At 56.6% G+C, this 15,409-nt stretch overlaps 2 protein-coding genes across 8 annotated transcripts; both read right to left on the reverse strand.

The window, feature by feature from the left end:
• Window positions 1–3,532: 3,532 nt before the first annotated feature.
• LOC149272798 (transmembrane ascorbate-dependent reductase CYB561-like) lies at window positions 3,533–9,326 on the reverse strand. 5 transcript variants are annotated; one of them, XM_089506727.1, is made up of 6 exons: window positions 8,982–9,326; window positions 6,572–6,824; window positions 6,181–6,279; window positions 5,875–5,978; window positions 5,338–5,495; window positions 3,533–5,006 (listed from the first exon to the last, which is right to left on the reverse strand). In XM_089506727.1, exons 2-6 carry the CDS (start codon window positions 6,777–6,779, stop codon window positions 4,799–4,801), a joined length of 777 nt encoding a protein of 258 aa, XP_089362853.1. In that variant the 5' UTR covers window positions 6,780–6,824; window positions 8,982–9,326; the 3' UTR covers window positions 3,533–4,798. The 5 variants fall into 5 exon arrangements, with proteins under 5 accessions (XP_089362853.1, XP_089362852.1, XP_089362851.1 ...); XM_089506726.1 differs by having other exon boundaries at window positions 6,572–6,845; XM_089506725.1 differs by lacking the exon at window positions 8,982–9,326 and adding an exon at window positions 8,003–8,973.
• A 376-nt stretch (window positions 9,327–9,702) lies between these two features.
• Window positions 9,703–15,406, reverse strand: ZNF511 (zinc finger protein 511). Of its 3 annotated transcripts, none has more exons than XM_089506722.1 (6): window positions 15,245–15,406; window positions 14,060–14,142; window positions 13,759–13,960; window positions 11,621–11,784; window positions 10,866–11,096; window positions 9,703–9,914 (listed from the first exon to the last, which is right to left on the reverse strand). In XM_089506722.1, the coding sequence occupies exons 1-6, from the start codon at window positions 15,311–15,313 to the stop codon at window positions 9,839–9,841; spliced, it is 825 nt and encodes a 274-aa protein (XP_089362848.1). In that variant the 5' UTR covers window positions 15,314–15,406; the 3' UTR covers window positions 9,703–9,838. The 3 variants fall into 3 exon arrangements, with proteins under 3 accessions (XP_089362848.1, XP_089362847.1, XP_089362846.1); XM_089506721.1 differs by having other exon boundaries at window positions 10,848–11,096; window positions 15,245–15,399; XM_089506720.1 differs by lacking the exon at window positions 9,703–9,914 and having other exon boundaries at window positions 10,017–11,096.
• Between the last annotated feature and the right edge of the window lie 3 nt (window positions 15,407–15,409).

Below are 15,409 nucleotides of genomic sequence, written 5' to 3' on the forward strand. Positions count from 1 at the left end.
GCCCCCTGACCCTTGGCTGTCCATACCGTCTTCTTTTGGGATCCTCTGGCTTCCCAACTGTGTCCTCCTTCTCCTCCTGGAAGCAGCTTCCATCCTCTAATAAAATGTAGGGCAGAGATGAGGGTCCAACCATTGCTGGTGGGGCTGAGCCATGTGGCCACAGAAAGACCCTCTTGCCCTTCCCAGGGGCAGCTCTTGGGAAGGCTGGCTCTGGACAGAGAAGATCCGTGGGAGTGTGGCCCAAAAAGGGACGCAAGGCCCTGCAAAAGAAATGCAGGTGAGGAGGCCACTGTAAGGGATGCAAAGAGCCACAGCTGCTGGAAACGCAGAAGAAGGGGGAGATGGGGGTGCAGCTCCAGCAGCCCAGGAAAGGTCCTGCAAAACTGAGGGAGGGAGGGAGGGAGGGACATTGGGGCCTGGCCCTTTGGCCCATGGACCTACCAAAGTGGCAGCAAAATTGACAAAACTGTTCTTTAAGGGATTTTGGACTCCAGCTCCCAGAATCCCAGACTATTGGTCAATAGGGCTGAGGCTTCTGGGAGCTGAAACCCAGAATCTCTTAAAGGGCACAGTTTGGGGACCACTGGGTTAAGGCAAAGCACCCCAAAGTTACAGGGAACAGCCTCTTGCGCAGATGGAGCGTCCTTCACCAGTGAAGAAAAGGGTTAAAAAGCTTAGTTAAACATTAATAAGCTGAAAAGTCCCATTCAATTACTTTTAGATTAGAAGGGAGACATGTCAGTATTGCATTTCTGCTTAAGTGCCCCTCAGTTCAGGGGAATCACAGAGACCACAAGGGCTCTTAACACAGTTAGCGGTGGTTTCACTCCTTGTATCCCCCCCCCCCGAAGCCTGGAAGGGAAGGAAGAGCCCCACCAGCAGGGATTTTGGGACCCCCCCTTTCCCCTCCATCACTCCCCTCCCCTCAGACCCCTCTGGCTTTCCTGGACCCCTCCCTGACCATCTCAGTCCCCCCACCCAAAGTGAGCACTATGTTTCCCAAGCTGCTCTTTCTATTTGGCGGCTTAAATTCTTCTACATCAAGGAACATGCTCTGGCTGCGTCTGTACTGCAGAAATAATGCAGCTTGACACCACTCTAACTGCCAAGCAATGGAATCCTGGGATTTGTAGCTTTCTGCGGCACCAGAGATAGCCTACAGAGAAGGATAAATAGCTCACAAAACTACAAATCCCAGGAGTCCATAGTACTGAACAGTGGAAGTTAAAGTGGTGCCAAACTGCATTATTTCTGCAGCAGAGACGCAGCCTCGGGCCACAAACTACAATAAGGATTCCTGTTGCTGTTTGCATTTCTTAGAGTAGCAGCTGAGAAATGTGAGGTGGCTTGGCTCTTAAGCAGAGGGTCTGGCTTAAAGAATTGATGGTTTAATCCTGGAATTAGGTCACTGCTCAAACTCCAGCATCATCAGTGACATTAAAAATACATTGAATGTAATTAAGTTGCCCCTTTTCTTTAGGGGGCCAGCGTGGCCTGAGCACTGGACAAAGGCTCTGGAGACAAGAGTTTGAATCCCTGCTCAGCCATAGAAACCTACTGAAAGACCATGAGCAATAAGTCACACTCTCTCAGCCTCAGAAGGCGGCAAAGGCAAACTCCTTCTTAAGAAATAGAATCACAGAGTAGGAAGAGACCCCAAGGGCCATCCAGTCCAACCCTGTTCTGCCATGCAGGAATTCTCAATCAAAGCAAAAAAGTCCTGCTATTAATCCTCACAACAACCCTGCAAGATACATTTGAATCATAGAATCGTAGAGTTGGTAGAGACCACAAGGGCCATCCAGTCCAACTCCCTGCCATGCAGGAAATCCAAATCAGAGCAGAGAAGTAGCAATAGTAGAAAGGTGTTGTGGTAAATTTCATGCCCAGGTAAGGACTTAAACTTGGGTCTCTCTATTGCAAGTTCAGCAATATAAACATTATGCCATTAGCTCTCTTAGAAGGGAGATTCCTATGCTGTGTTTGCATCATTAGAATCAAAGCAGCATGCATCATCATGTGCAAACTAGATGCCTGGATTGGAGGGGCTGGCATATGGCAACCCCATCCAGCCCAGACTCTTTGAGGGATAAAAAGTAACTCCCAAGGAGCCTGCGAAGGCAACACCAAGCCAGCGGAGCAGAGACGCTGGAGGAGGATGCCCCAGGAGAGGAACACCCTGGGAACGTTCAACTGGGCTGGGAGCCAAAGGCAGGTCCCCTCCCCTCCCCATTCCTCCCATGAAGGCACCGGAGGACGAGGGGGCAGTCCGAGGGGCAGCCAGGCAACCCATTGGGACAGTCGCCAGGGGGACAGTGTGTGCTGACCCACAACATCTATGTGTGCGCATGATCAAGAGGCACCTGGATACACACAACACAGCACACACACACATGGATCAAAGGTCTGGACTCCAGCTCTGAGGAATGGCTCAGGGAGCCAGGCGGGCTTAGCTTGAAGAAAGCGGACAGCTGGTATGATGGAAAGCCATCTTTAAATATCAGAAGTGGGCTCATCATTGGGGAAGGTGGAGCTGGATGGTCCTCTGCAGCTCTGGAGGACTAGTATGTGGGCCAATGAGGTCAACTGACACAGAAAAGAAGAACATGCTGACTACAAGAGTGGTTTGACGGAGGAATAGGAACTGCCACCTCGGAGGGTGATGGGTGGTGGGCTCCCTTTCTTTGGGGGGTCTTTGAGCAGAGGATGGGTGGGTTTCTCAGGGCTTCCTAGACCAGCATTGTGCTTGTAAGAGGAGCTCTGGGTAGGCAGACCTCATTGGATCAGTCTTCCACCACTTCCTCCTCCTCGGCTGGGCCCCAATCCCTGCAGAGTGGGGGGGCTCTACAGCCTCAGCCCAATGACCCCCACCTTGGACAAAGTAAGACCCACGGCTGCCCTGACTGGAAGGAGGGAACTATGGCCTCCCAGTTGCTTCTGTCTGCTCTCCTCTCTTCCCTCCCCAAAATGTTCCTTGGGGGGCAACCCTGATGTTGGGTGTGGAGAATGTGTGGGCTTGCACATATGCACAGCAGTGGGAGGCACTTATGGAAGTTCAGCACAATTAAGTTTGCACACTGCAGTAATTTCAAACTAGGAGAAAGCCTGCCTAGGGGTCCCCAAATGTCCCCCTCTGGGCCTGGCATCCTCTGGCTCAGTGCCCAAAGGGCTCTCTCCCAACCACAGCTTGTGGGGGAAATGGTGGCCACTTGGCACCCAAGATATTTCTCCTCCTGGGAGGCCAAAGGGGTCCCATGTGCCTTCTTATTTTTTGGCAAAGTGGGCTGCAAACCATACGGAGGGCAGGTGGAAGAGGGAGAAAGGAAGGGGCCAGGCTGGACGGACACAGGAAAGCTGGACCCACACAGAGGGGACCACTGGCAAGATGGGGGGATGCCACTGACACCCTACCCACTGCAGCTGACCCCCGGCCCCAGCCAGGGGCTTACAGAACCGACTTGTGCCGCCGCAGCTCTTCAGGCCAAGAAGGAAGACTAAGCGACTCAAGAGCCAGGCGCTGGACAGATGGCTTTTTCCTTGCAAATATTTATTGGGATCTCACTCACCCACCAAACACCACGAGACTGACCAGGACAGGAAAGAGGGCAGCTGGGTGAAGGCGACACCGAGGACAACTTTTCTGTCATGAGAACCGAGAGATGGCTCTTTTTGGGATGCCCTGAAGACAAACAAAGCTCTGAAGATGAAGCTCGAGGAGTCCCAAGGAAGAGAGAGACAGCATCCCATGTGTGGCACCGGCTGGAGTGGCACCACTGGTCCCCAAGGTGCTCATCTTCCTGTCGCCCAGAAAGCAGCCCCCTAGCATTCGCAGCCGCTGCCCCACTGCAAGAGAGGAGCGGCAGGACCATTTCCCCTCTTTCTGCCAGGAACAACCTCAGTTGCCTTCATCGCAGGGCAGGAAGAGGGCACCCTGCCCCAGTGGCAGCAGCTTCTTTTTTCCTTCCCTCCTTTCTTCTTCTTTTCCTTCTTTGCCTGAGGGCCCAGCTTTTTCAAACCTTTGGGGAAGAGCAAAAGGGAAGGGGAGAAAAGAGGAAGAAGCCCCGAGGGGGAGCAACCGCAAGCAGCAAATAAAGCCCCATAAAGCCCTGCCAGGCTCACAGCCCAGCAAATTTCCAGCATGTAGCCCCTTCCCAAAAACAAAGCCCCCTTTCAAGTCCATAGCCCCCACATACCAGAAAGGCCCCCCTGCAAAGCCTAGTCAGGGGGCCAGGACCGGACCCCCCTCTCCCAAAAAGGCAAAGCGGAGGCTTCCAAATGCCCCGCTGGGAGCCCAGAGGGGAAGAGAGGAAGGGAAAGGGGCACATGGGGCTGGCAGAGGAGACCCCCGGCCACCATCTTCTCTCAGCAAAGAGATGGAAATGCAATCCCCCCACCCCATCCCACCCCGGGCTCCAAAATGTCTAGACGGCTCCAAGGGGGCTGTAGTGGCCATAGGGTAAGTGAGTGCCCTCCTGCCTTCCCCACCTCCCAAGTGCCCCTCTATGGGCAAAGGGACCCCCTTAGGGATGTGCCCCCTCCCCTCCCCTCCAAGTCTTCTCCAGCACAGAGCCAGGCGAGGTCAGTGGCTGGAGAGAGGCCCTCCAAGGGAAGATCCAGGGAGAAGGAAGGCCACCCCTTTTGCCCACAGGGAACACGGCAGCTCCCCACTTCACGCAAGCAGGGGGCCAGGGAAGAGCGGGGGTCCAGCTTGCAGTGCCACCAAGCAACAGGAAACAGTCACAGAACAGAAGGGCCGGAGGAAGGGGCAAGTGGATTGCAGGGCTCCTGGGGGGGGGGGTCAGCGAGGGTCTGCAGGACTCCGCTCGCCAGGCTCTTCCTCCGTCAGGGTCTTGAAGTCCATGGAGAGGGCCATTTCTTCACCCCGGGGGGGGCGCCGCCACTCCTCTCGGGTGAGGATGTAGCCCAGGATGGCCCCAAATGCTGCCAGTAGGAGCCCCAAGGCATTGGCCAGGACCCCTTCGGGGGCAAAGGAACCATAGGTATCCCTGTGAGGAGAGTCAGAAAGCAAAGGGGGGCTGTGTTAGCACATCCCTCACCCCCCATCCCCACACCCTGCAAGAGGGGACCCCAGCAAAATCCCTTTGGGACCAGCACAGGGCCCTGGACTGCAAGCCCCATCAGCTCCAGCCAGCAAGAGCCATGGGAGATGCAGTCCCAGACACATTGGGAAAGCCACGGCTAGACCATATTGGCCAAAAGGGGAGTGAAATCTGAAGTTATGTGGCGGGACCACAGGCCCAGGGGGCTTCCTGCCCTGGCTGACAATCCCCCCCACTCCACCCACAGCCTCGAAGGAGCAGGAAGAGGAGGACTTGCTTGATCTTGAAGAGAAGCAGCTCCAGGATGCCCAGGAGGGCCGAGGCAACGGAGAGGAGGAAGATGGCGGCCCCCAGGAATGCGTGCTGCGGCTTATACCAGCTGCGGAGGGAGAAGGAGGCCCCCGGGAAGAGGAAGAACCCCAAGCCCACCAGCCACTGTGTGAGAAGGAGAGAGGAGGGCATCAGCAGCCACGCATGGGGGCACTCTGCCCCCTGGAGTCCCCATGCCGCCCGTGAAGGGCAGGAGGCCATGAGGAAATGGAGAGAGGGGAAGGGTTCCTTCCACCTTCACCTGTGGCCCCATGGAGGGCTGGGGCACTGGCCCAATTTGGAGCCCAAGCTACAAAACCAGCTGCCACAAAAAAAAAAGCCCCAGGGATTCTTCCACTCCTGCAGACTCCCAAATAGCAAGGCAGCCCCTCCATCGAAGGGGAGGCCAGGCAGGCAGAAACCCAGCGTTTGTGTGTGTGTGTTTTTGTGTGTGCTAAAGAGGGGGCTGTCCCACCACTGGACCCCCCCCCCCCCGCTGCCTCACCTGTAGGAAGTAGAAGCTGAAGGCCAGAATGCCGCACCAGCTGTGGAGGCTGTAGAGGTCAGGGAAGTTCTGCTTCTTGTGGTATTGGAAGACGGCCACCAGCCCTGCGGGGAGAAGGGGGATGCTGGGAAGAAGGGAAGGGGTCACATCTTCCCTCCGCCCCCCCCACTCTTCTTCTGCTTAGTGGGGGGCAAGAGCGTGAGGCATGGGGGGAGCACCCCACCCCCTCCTCTGATACCTGGGGCCTCCTCAGCTCCCCTTTCCCCATGGGGATGTCCAGGCCCCCTCCAGCTGCCAATGACTCACCCACCAAAGCGACGACAAGGGCCAGGCTGTGAAGGAGGCCATGGAGAATCTTGGTGGCACGTTTGCTCTCGCTCCTGAACACGCGGAAGACCAGGAGGGCTGTGGGGCAGAGTAATGAGAGGTGTTAGCAAGGGAGAAGAGGGAAAGCAGAGCCCCCCATCAACCAGGCAAAAGAGCTGGCCCCTAGGGGAAACCCTCCATTGGCCCCTAGACCAAAGGTGGTCCCTGGCCAAGCGTGGGGTGGGGAGGGGAGAGGAGCGAAGGGCAGCCCCCCTTCCCAATTAAGGCTGCAAAAAGGAGGACCTCAGTGCCTGGGGGAGACCACCCAGTCCAACTTGCCAGCCATGGCCACAGCCACGGAAGCCACACGCTCCCCCTGTGCAATACTCACCGTCCGCCTGGAGGAAGACCATCCCGAGGGTCATGCAGAGCGGGTGGACGTTGAACTGGAGCTGAGGGCTGTCCCAGGCCAGGCCTCCCCGAAAGTGACCCATCCAGGCCCCCATCATGGTGACCACGGCCAGGCCCAGGATCTGTGACGCTGCCACCGCATAGCTGAGCCCCGTGGGGCTGTGGGAGCCAGTGGTTGAACCCTCCATCTTGCCCTCAGCCAAGGCCGCTTCCTTGAGTGGGGGGGTCTCAGGCTGCCAGTGAAGGGGAGGGGGCTGGTTGAGCAAAACCAAGGAAAGCAGGTTGCCCCTTGGAGCTTGCAGAGGGGGGATGTAGGAGGCACGTGGTGGCCCCCCTGCCTTGCCCCCTCCTCACATGCGCATGCACACACGCAGGGCGGCTCTGCCCCGTTTTGGGAGCCCAACTGCCTCCCTCCAGGTAACCTGGCCAGCTGCACTCTGTCCAAACCCAGGCGGTCTTTCTGGCCAGAGCCTGCTGCACTCATGTACGGAAGCCCTAGGAAAAAGCCCTTTGGGAGGCTGCAACAGGTAGGAGAGAACCCTGGGGACTGCCCTCCCACTCTTGGGCCCCCTTCCTTTGCCACCCCCCACCTTTTGGGGTTCAAGCCTCCTTCGGTCGCCCTGGATTTGGAAGCCCCTGGTTTGGGCTGAGGTGCTCTTGGTGGCAGCTGCTGGGCTGGGCTCAGGGCAGTACCAAGGAGGCGGAAGAGGAGGACCGTCGCAGGTGCCAGCCAGCCTGCCAGCCAGTGGGTCTGCTCTTTCTGTGCCCGCTCCTGGCCAGAGAGGCAGCCTTGATTCGATCAGAGCGCAGCTAACCAAATTACCAAAAGGGAGGCAGCTGGAGTCCTCTCTCCTTGAAATGGAAAATGGCCCCTGGGCAGAGACATCTGTCCTTGGAAAAGCAGCCCCCTCCCAGCAAACAGGAGCAGCAGCTGCCCTTTGAAAAGAGAGGGGGCCAGAAGGCAGGCAGGCAGGCAGGCAGCCCCCCCCAAGCCTCCTGGGGGTCTGAATGTTCCCAAGGTGCCTCCTCCCAGGCTGGGTCGCCTCCCCATCGCTAGAAGGAAAGCTGTCCTGAGGGTTGGGAGAGGGCAGGGGACAAGCATAAAGATCTTACCTGCTCAATAACTCCCCCCCATCCTGCAAGCCCCCCCCCCTTGCCACCTCCACCAAGAGGCCCTGATCCCAGGAGCCCACAGAACATGGATGGCAATGGGGAAGGGGGGCACAAGGCCCAGGTACCAGCTCTGCCACCCCCCATCTGCCCCAGGAGCAAGGCCATTGCAGGGCCAACATCAGAGGTGCCATTACTTGCCCTTCCTCCAATGCAGTCCATGCCACCCTACAGGCAAGGAACTGAAAGCACAGCAGCCAAGCAAGAGGAGACATGCTCCACATGCTCCAAGATACTCAACTGCTCAGTCGGTGCCTGTGAAGTCGAAGGCTTCCATGGCTGCCATCCATAGTATTTGTGGGCTTTGGGGGGCTCTGTGGCCATGTTCTAAAAGAGTTTGTTCCTGACGTTTTGCCAGCATCTGTGGCTTTGGCATCTTCAGAGAATGCTGGCATGGAAGTGGGTGGGCTAGGTCCTCCCAACATAGGGCCACACAGTATATATACCCCCACACACACACAGTGTACATGGACCCTTCTCTTCCATGCCGGCATTCTCGGAAGAAGCCAGCCACAGATGTAGGAGAGATGTCAGTCATAGACTCTTCTAGAACATGGCCACGTGGCCCCCAAACCCCACCAGCCGCAATTCAGTGTTGAAGAAGCCCTGGGCATTTCGGGCCCCAGGGCCTTCCTCAGGAGCTGAGAACACAAACAGACTGAACCCATCATGGGCAGCGGCGAGCTTCTCCTTGCTGCTGCCCTGCCGCCCAGGCCTGGAAGGAAGGCCCCTCTCGGCTCTCGGGGGAGGCAGCCCTGGCCAGAGCCATTGGCAGAGAGAGCAGAAGGGGCCCAGCTCTCCCTCCCAAGGCAGGATGGCCAAGGGAGGCCGGGCGGATCCACAGCCCCGAAGCCTGCCCCGTCCCGTCCCTTCCCTTCCCTTCCCCGAGGCAGGGGCCCAAGGCCTCTGGAACCCTCCTCCGGCCCTCTCTTGCTCTGAGCCTCCTGGGGCCGCCCTCGGGGCCTTGGAGGAAGTCGTGGCTGTCGATCCGGGAACCGCAGCCTCCAAAGCCACCTTCCCTCTTCCCCCTCCTCCTTTGGAAGGGCTGGGCCTGGGGGGGCACACTCCCTCGCCCCTTCCCTGGGGAGCCCCCTCCTCCTCCTCCTCCCCCACGGGAGGAGGGGGTCTCGTCTACCCCCCCTTCTCTCTCCAGGGCCCCCGGGGGAGAGGCAGGCAAGGGCCAGACCCCTCCTCCCTCTTCTCCAAGCCCTTTCCCTCACCTGCGCCTGGCTGGCCCAAGGAGTGGCCGCCCGACGCCCGCCCTCCGCCCAGAACGGACCCAGGAACAGCAGCAGCTGCAGGAGGAGGAGGGGGGGGGGGACAGGCCGACGCCCCGCCCCCACCTGGAGGGACCGAGGGAATGGGCTCGGCGGCGCCCCCGGGGACACGCCCCCTCTGCACCATCATCATCATCTTCGGCGTCGTTCCCTGGGGAGAGGCAAGGCAAGGGTCTCTCGGGGCCAGCACCTGTCCTACTTGCGGAACTCACCGCCACGAGGCCAGAGCTCCCCCCCCCCGTAAAAGTGGAGAAGGAAGGAGCCCAGCCCCCAAGCCACGCCCTCAGGGTTGCCCCTGGTTCTCTCAGGTGGGGGGAGTCAGAGCCTCTTCCTCTCTCTGGCAGTGAGGGAGACCCCTCCTGCGAAGGAAACAACCCCCCGCCCTTCCAAGAGCCAGACTTATGCCCCCCCATTGTGTCTCCATGGGTCCCCCTTTCACCCCCCTCCTTGGCCCTGGGATCCCAGAGCCCCAGTTAACACACACACACACACACACACACACACACACCATTTAGGGGGCAGGCCCTCCTTCATACCCAGCAGGGCTGTGCCAAGGATAGGCTGCTGCAAACAGATGTGTAACCAGATTGGAACCCAGCACTCGTTTGAGAGCATTGCTTTATTTCTGAATGTCTCTGGAAAACCTCTCCCTGCCCCCCCCCACACCAACGGGGCCTGTCTTCCACCCCTCCATTGCCTCCAATGTGGGGCGTGCCTTCTCCCATCAACCTCCCCCCCATACACCCCCAACCCGGGCGGGAGGAAGGGGGCACAGCACAGTGTCCTTCTGTGCCAGAGGCTCAGAACTTCTTCCTCCTCCTCCAGCCTTCAAAGGCCCGGGGGGCTCCTTGCCCAAAAGAAATGGTAGCTGGGACTCTGGAAGGCAAAAGGCAAGAAAAAGGAGGATGTCAAAGGCCAGCCGGTGCCCACTCTCTCGCCCCCCAGCCCCTCCCAGGTGACCCCCATGACCCCCTCCCCATCACTCTGCTCCCAAGGTGAGGCTACGCAGAGGGCTCTCCCTCCATCTGCTCCACTGAAGGGTCAGGGTCCAACCTTCTGCTGCCTGGTGACTAGGGTCCTACCGTCCGTCCGTCAGCCCCCAGGTCCACTGGGCCACCACCACCACCACCCCGCAGCCACAATCCAGAAGCCAAAGGGGTCTCTGCACTTGCCTGGGAGGCCACTTGCAGCGTCCACCCTCCCTTTCTCCCCAAAAGGAGAACAGAGAATGCAAGCGCAGGAGTCCGAAGGCATGGGCCAGAAACACAATGCAAAACAAACCAATAATACAGCAGCCAGAGGTCAGTTCACTTTCTGGAGGCTGCCTGAGCATTGTTGCCCTTGTTTGAAAAAGATCTTTGCCCAGCAACAGAATCCTAAAGGAAGGGCAGACGAAGCCCCAGGATGGGATCCCCCCCAAAGGCCCCCCAGGAATGGGGGACAGAGGGAGGGTCCTCCTCCTCCTCCATCCTGGGAAGAACAGCCCTGTGCGGCTCCTCTGGGACTCAAGCTGCTTGCAGGGATGGCGCGCGTGTGCTTGCGTGTGCGTGGGGGGGATCAGTGCTGAGTCCTGTCATGATGTGCAATTCAGGAGCCCACTGTCCCCTGCTTTTTCACCCGTTCTCTTGCTCACCCCATCCTCCATGGGGCCCTTAGTGTGGAAAGTGAGGAGCGGCCCCCAAGCCCACTTCTAAGGCCTGCCAAAGGTCTCAGGAAGCTTTGCCCCTCTGCATTTCAAAGGTGCCCGGGATCAAGCCACACAAAAACATGGAACCCGTGTGTCCTCCCCACCCGGACAAAGAAACCCACCGGGATCTGTAGACCCACTTCTCTGATGCCACAAAGACGCTGGGCGGCACCTGCTGGAAGGTGGCCACCTCCTCCTCGTCTTGCTGCTCCTGTGCACTCCCGCTGGGACCCACTTCCATGGCATCTGTGGCAGCTGGCAGCACCTCTTCCTGGCCCTCTGCCACATCCATGGGGACAACGCTGACACTGCTGCTTCCAGCGCTGTCTTTGCCGTGCGTGGACTGGACCTGTCTTCCCTTTGTGCTAGTGCTGTCAAAATGGAGGCCGAGAGACAGTCCAGAAGGTTCTTGAAAGAGTGGCGCTAGCTGACCAGAGAGTAGGCAGAGAACTGAGGAGGGGTGGGGACCCCTCCCTGTGGGTGGTAATGCAGGGGGTCCCCAGGGAAACCCCCCCTGAGAGGTAGGCCACCCTTCCTCTGGCCAAAGGCTCCCAGGAAAGGAGAGAAACAGTTCCTTTGTGGAGCCACAGCCAAGAGGGTTCTGGGCCCACACCTTCTGCACCTGGGCAGCCCCCAGGCCTTTGTGGTGAGCTGTGTGATTATGCCCCTATTGGCCTACCTCCCTCCAAAAGCAAAGCACACTCCAGCCCCACCCCTCACAATAACGCAATGGGGGGTCCTGGGGGTTAGCAAAAGAGGCACAAATGGACACATAAACAGAGAGCCCCCCCCCAGGGAGGAGGAGGGCAGATGGAGGGAGGGTGGTGCTTCCTTTGGTTCCTGGTCCCCTCTTCTACTTTGGGGGGGGGTTGGAGAGGCGACCACCATGACATACCTTTTGGGCCCCTTCCTCCTCCTCCTCCTCCTCGGGGCTCCTTCCTCCTCCTCATGGAAGCAGAAGTCTTCTGGGTATTGGTGTTGGGCGACCAGGTGCTCCTTGCGTTCGGAGGGGCTCCGGAAGGCCTCTGGGCAGCCCTCCACCAGGCAATGGAAAGGCAGCTGAGGAGGAGGAAGACAGGGAAGGCAAAAATCAAATAGAAAAATAGCCACTGTGTTTTCTAGCTAGAATGCCTGAAGCTGAATTAGGGGAATGGACTGCTTTTGTAATAGATAACAGAACAGGCCAAAGAGACATCTTCGCGGCTCTTCTAATGTTTAGTTGTTTGTGGGTTTTTTGGGCTATGTGGCCTAAATGTCGTTGTTTGGAGGGAGGGAGGGAGGGAGGGAGGGAGAGTGGGTAAGGGGGAGGTGGGAGAAAAATAAAGTGTTATTATTGTTATATTATTATTATTAGTATTATTATTATTATTATTATTATCATCATCATCATCATTCCTGTCATTCGAGGCTTGTTAAGGAATGCTGGAATGCCATGCTGGGATAGTGAGTGAAAACAGTCCTGATAAGGGGATTGACCGACCCATTGACTTCCCTGCCTTGTCTGTTTTAATAATTTTAACGGTATTGTTTTATTGCTATTGTTTATAATTATGATTTATTGGTTATAGTGGATGGATGGGTTTCTGGGACATTGTATTTTATTGTATTGTAATGTTTTAATGTTGTTAGCTGCCTCAATCTTAATGGAGAGGCAGAGTATATATTTTATTGTTATTATTGTTATTGGTGATGCCCACGCAAGGCTTCAAAACAGGGGTAGGCAACCTGCGGCCCGCGGGCCGGATGCGGCCCAGTGAGGCCTTGGGACCGGCCCCAGCCTGGTCCTGCCACTGATTGCCACCGGGGCCTTTGGCCTATCAGGAGGAGGCGGGCAAGGGGGGCAAGGGGGGCAAGCAGCAGGCAAGCGGGGGCAAGGGGGGGCAATTGTCTATAGAAGCCTCAGAAACATGCATTTATATTAACATTTTTTTAAAAATTAGCAATTTTTTTTGTGTGCTCTCCATTTTTTTTAAAAAAGTGTTCTCCATTTGAAAATTTTGTCCTACATTTGTCCCGGTTTATTTATTTATATACTTTTTAAAAAATAAATTATTTAATTATTTATTTTTTTGGCTTCGCGCCCCCCCCCCCCCCCCCCCCAGTTGTCTGAGGGACAGCAACCCAGCCCCCGGCTCAAAAAGGTTGCCTACCCCTGCTTCAAAACATGTGTTTCTGTAACCAATGAGTGAATGAAACGTATCCATGTTTAAATTCTCAGTAGCAATCAATATATAGCTTGGATGTTCTTTGAATCCCTATAAAAGGGCATGTCACCTCTTGGGCTGGGCTTCAGGCCTTCGGAAGATATTCCTCTTGAAGGATTGACATTTTTACTAAGCTCAAGAGCTGCAAATTATAGTACTGAAATGAGGGCAAGGGCTGCTAGGATGCTGGGTGCCAGGTCAGGTCAAGTGCTCTGCTCTGCAATGCAACAACCCTGAAGCGGTTCCTGCTGTAAGCTGTAAATCCAAATAAAAGGAAGCAACGCAGAAACAGTTTGGAGGCAGTGAAAGAAAACAAATAGATATTAGCTTGATTGATGGATAGCACAAGGGCGAGAGAAACATATATGTTAGAGGTAGGCTTGAACATCCAGTCAGTACAGAGGGGTGTAAATGTTCAATTTATATGTAACCAGTGAATGAAATGCATAGTTTTCTTTGTTTAAAATGACTTAAAAGACCATGTCTCTTGTAAATCAGGGCTCCAGAAATTGGGAAGCTTTTCCCCTCTGGAGACGCTGCTGCAGCTGAAGAAACGCGTTTCCTTTTCGGTTGGGCTCCTGGTCTCCCTGGTTTTAAATGATACTGAAATTAAATCTGCAAGAGTGTCACCCGTTGGTCTGGGCTTCAGACCTTTGGAAGACATTCCTCTGAAGCCACCTGGCTAATAAAACCTGCTGGCTTTCTTGCCCTTCTGGGTGTCCCTGGTTGGATATTCTGCAATGGCTGCAATGCTGGGAGTGTTGGGATGGGAGTCAGCTTCAGTGGCCTGGGCCTGTCTTCCTGTCCTTCCTGCCCCCCAAGTGCCCACCGTTGTCTGTGGCAGGAGGAGGGGGTCGTGCTTCTCCCGGAGGTGGAGTTCGAGGAGGCGTTGTGAAGGGAAGGGCCGTCCTCTGCAGGCGGTGCAGGCGCTCCGGTGGGCCGAGGCGTAGTGGTGCTCCAGGGAGGGCAGCGAAGAGAAGGGCCCCGAGCCACAGCCCTCCCAGGGGCAACACAATGCAGGACCCACACCGCTGGCCAGAGAGAGAGGAAAAGAGAGACAGAGGGTCAGTCAGGGGCAAGAGAAGGATAGGGGGGTCCTCTGGGGGTGGGCCATCCTCCCCCCCGCTCACCAGCTCCCCTTTTCCTCTTCCTTCTCCGGGGCCACAGGGCTGGCCAGGAGGCGGAGGTACAGGTGCCGCTGGACGTCGCCCTCCTGGACAAAGACAGAGAGAAAGGGGTCGGGGTCACTCTGTCCTGGTGGGCCCTTCCGCCCCCTCCATAGTCATAATAATACACTTGTCCCCCGTATTCGCCAGGGTCAGGGGCACATGACCCCCACTGGGAATATGGAAGAGCCCCAAATAACAAAAATGCCATTGCTTTTCCTGAGAGGACACTTCTCTAGGAATCTCTAGGTCCTCCGGGGCAACTCTGTGGCCAACCTCTGCCAGACGCTGACCATAGAGTTGCACCAGAGGAGCTGCAAAGGCCTAAAGGAGTGTCCTCTCTAGGAATCTCTAGGTCCTCTGGGGCAACTTTGTGGCCAACATCTGCCAGACGCTGACCATTGAGTTGCACCAGAGGAGCTGCAAAGGCCTAGAGGAGTGTCCTCTCTAGGAATCTCTAGGTCCTCCGGGGCAACTCTGTGGCCAACCTCTGCCAGACGCTGACCATAGAGTTGCACCAGAGGAGCTGCAAAGGCCTAGAGGAGTGTCCTCTCTAGGAATCTCTAGGTCCTCCGGGGCAACTCTGTGGCCAACCTCTGCCAGACGCTGACCATAGAGTTGCACCAGAGGAGCTGCAAAGGCCTAGAGGAGTGTCCTCTCTAGGAATCTCTAGGTCCTCCGGGGCAACTCTGTGGCCAACCTCTGCCAGATGCTGACCATAGAGTTGCACCAGAGGAGCTGCAAAGGCCTAAAGGAGTGTCCTCTCTAGGAATCATGTCTAGGTCTTTCAGTGAGACTTTGTTAAAGTTGACCATAGAGTTGCACTGGAGGAGGACCTGGAGATTCCTAGAGAGGAGCATATTAATCAGACCCATGAATGACCAAAGCCACAAATACGGAGGGAGGAGTGTAATGATAGTGAATAGTGTTTTATTTTTAGCCCGCCTCTCCCAAAGGATCGAGGCGAGCTGCAGCATAAAATACCCAAAAGGCCTCTTCCTCAGAACTAACTCCATAAACAAACAGCGACGGCGTCATAAAACCCACTATTATTATTATTATAGGTAAATAATAAACACCTTTATAACCTTCAGTGAATTAAGTGACTGCTGTCGCTGCTATTCTTACTATCCGTCCCTTGTTCTGTACCTCGAAGAACTGGTCTCCGGCGGGGAAGGAGAGCCGGGCCGGCCGGAAGCGGAAGCGTGGCGCCGCCATTTCCCCGGCGGAAGAAGAGCGCGCCCTCTGACCTGGGGGAGCCCGAGGGGCGGGGCTTGGGTCGGTGGGCGTGGCCTCCTCCTCCTCAGTGGGCGT

This window comes from Sceloporus occidentalis, unplaced genomic scaffold (assembly GCF_023333645.1).
Source record: "Sceloporus occidentalis isolate IW3139 unplaced genomic scaffold, rSceOcc1.0.p SCAF_417, whole genome shotgun sequence".
NCBI classification, from domain to species: domain Eukaryota; kingdom Metazoa; phylum Chordata; class Lepidosauria; order Squamata; family Phrynosomatidae; genus Sceloporus; species Sceloporus occidentalis.

Bases quoted from the DNA above. Each gene is read 5' to 3' on its own strand.
- ZNF511 (XM_089506720.1), bottom strand. From the start codon at position 15,313: ATGGCGGCGCCACGCTTCCGCTTCCGGCCGGCCCGGCTCTCCTTCCCC. The intron at 13,961-14,059 runs GTGAGCGGGGGG...CTCTCTGGCCAG, and splicing joins GAAGAGGAAAAGGGGAGCTG to CGGTGTGGGTCCTGCATTGT. The intron at 11,785-13,758 runs GTGGGCACTTGG...CCTCCTCCTCAG, and splicing joins TCCTCCTGCCACAGACAACG to CTGCCTTTCCATTGCCTGGT.
- LOC149272798 (XM_089506727.1), bottom strand. From the start codon at position 6,779: ATGGAGGGTTCAACCACTGGCTCCCACAGCCCCACGGGGCTCAGCTAT. The intron at 6,280-6,571 runs GTGAGTATTGCA...TCTGCCCCACAG, and splicing joins GGTCTTCCTCCAGGCGGACG to CCCTCCTGGTCTTCCGCGTG. The intron at 5,496-5,874 runs GTGAGGCAGCGG...CTTCTCACACAG, and splicing joins TCAGCTTCTACTTCCTACAG to TGGCTGGTGGGCTTGGGGTT.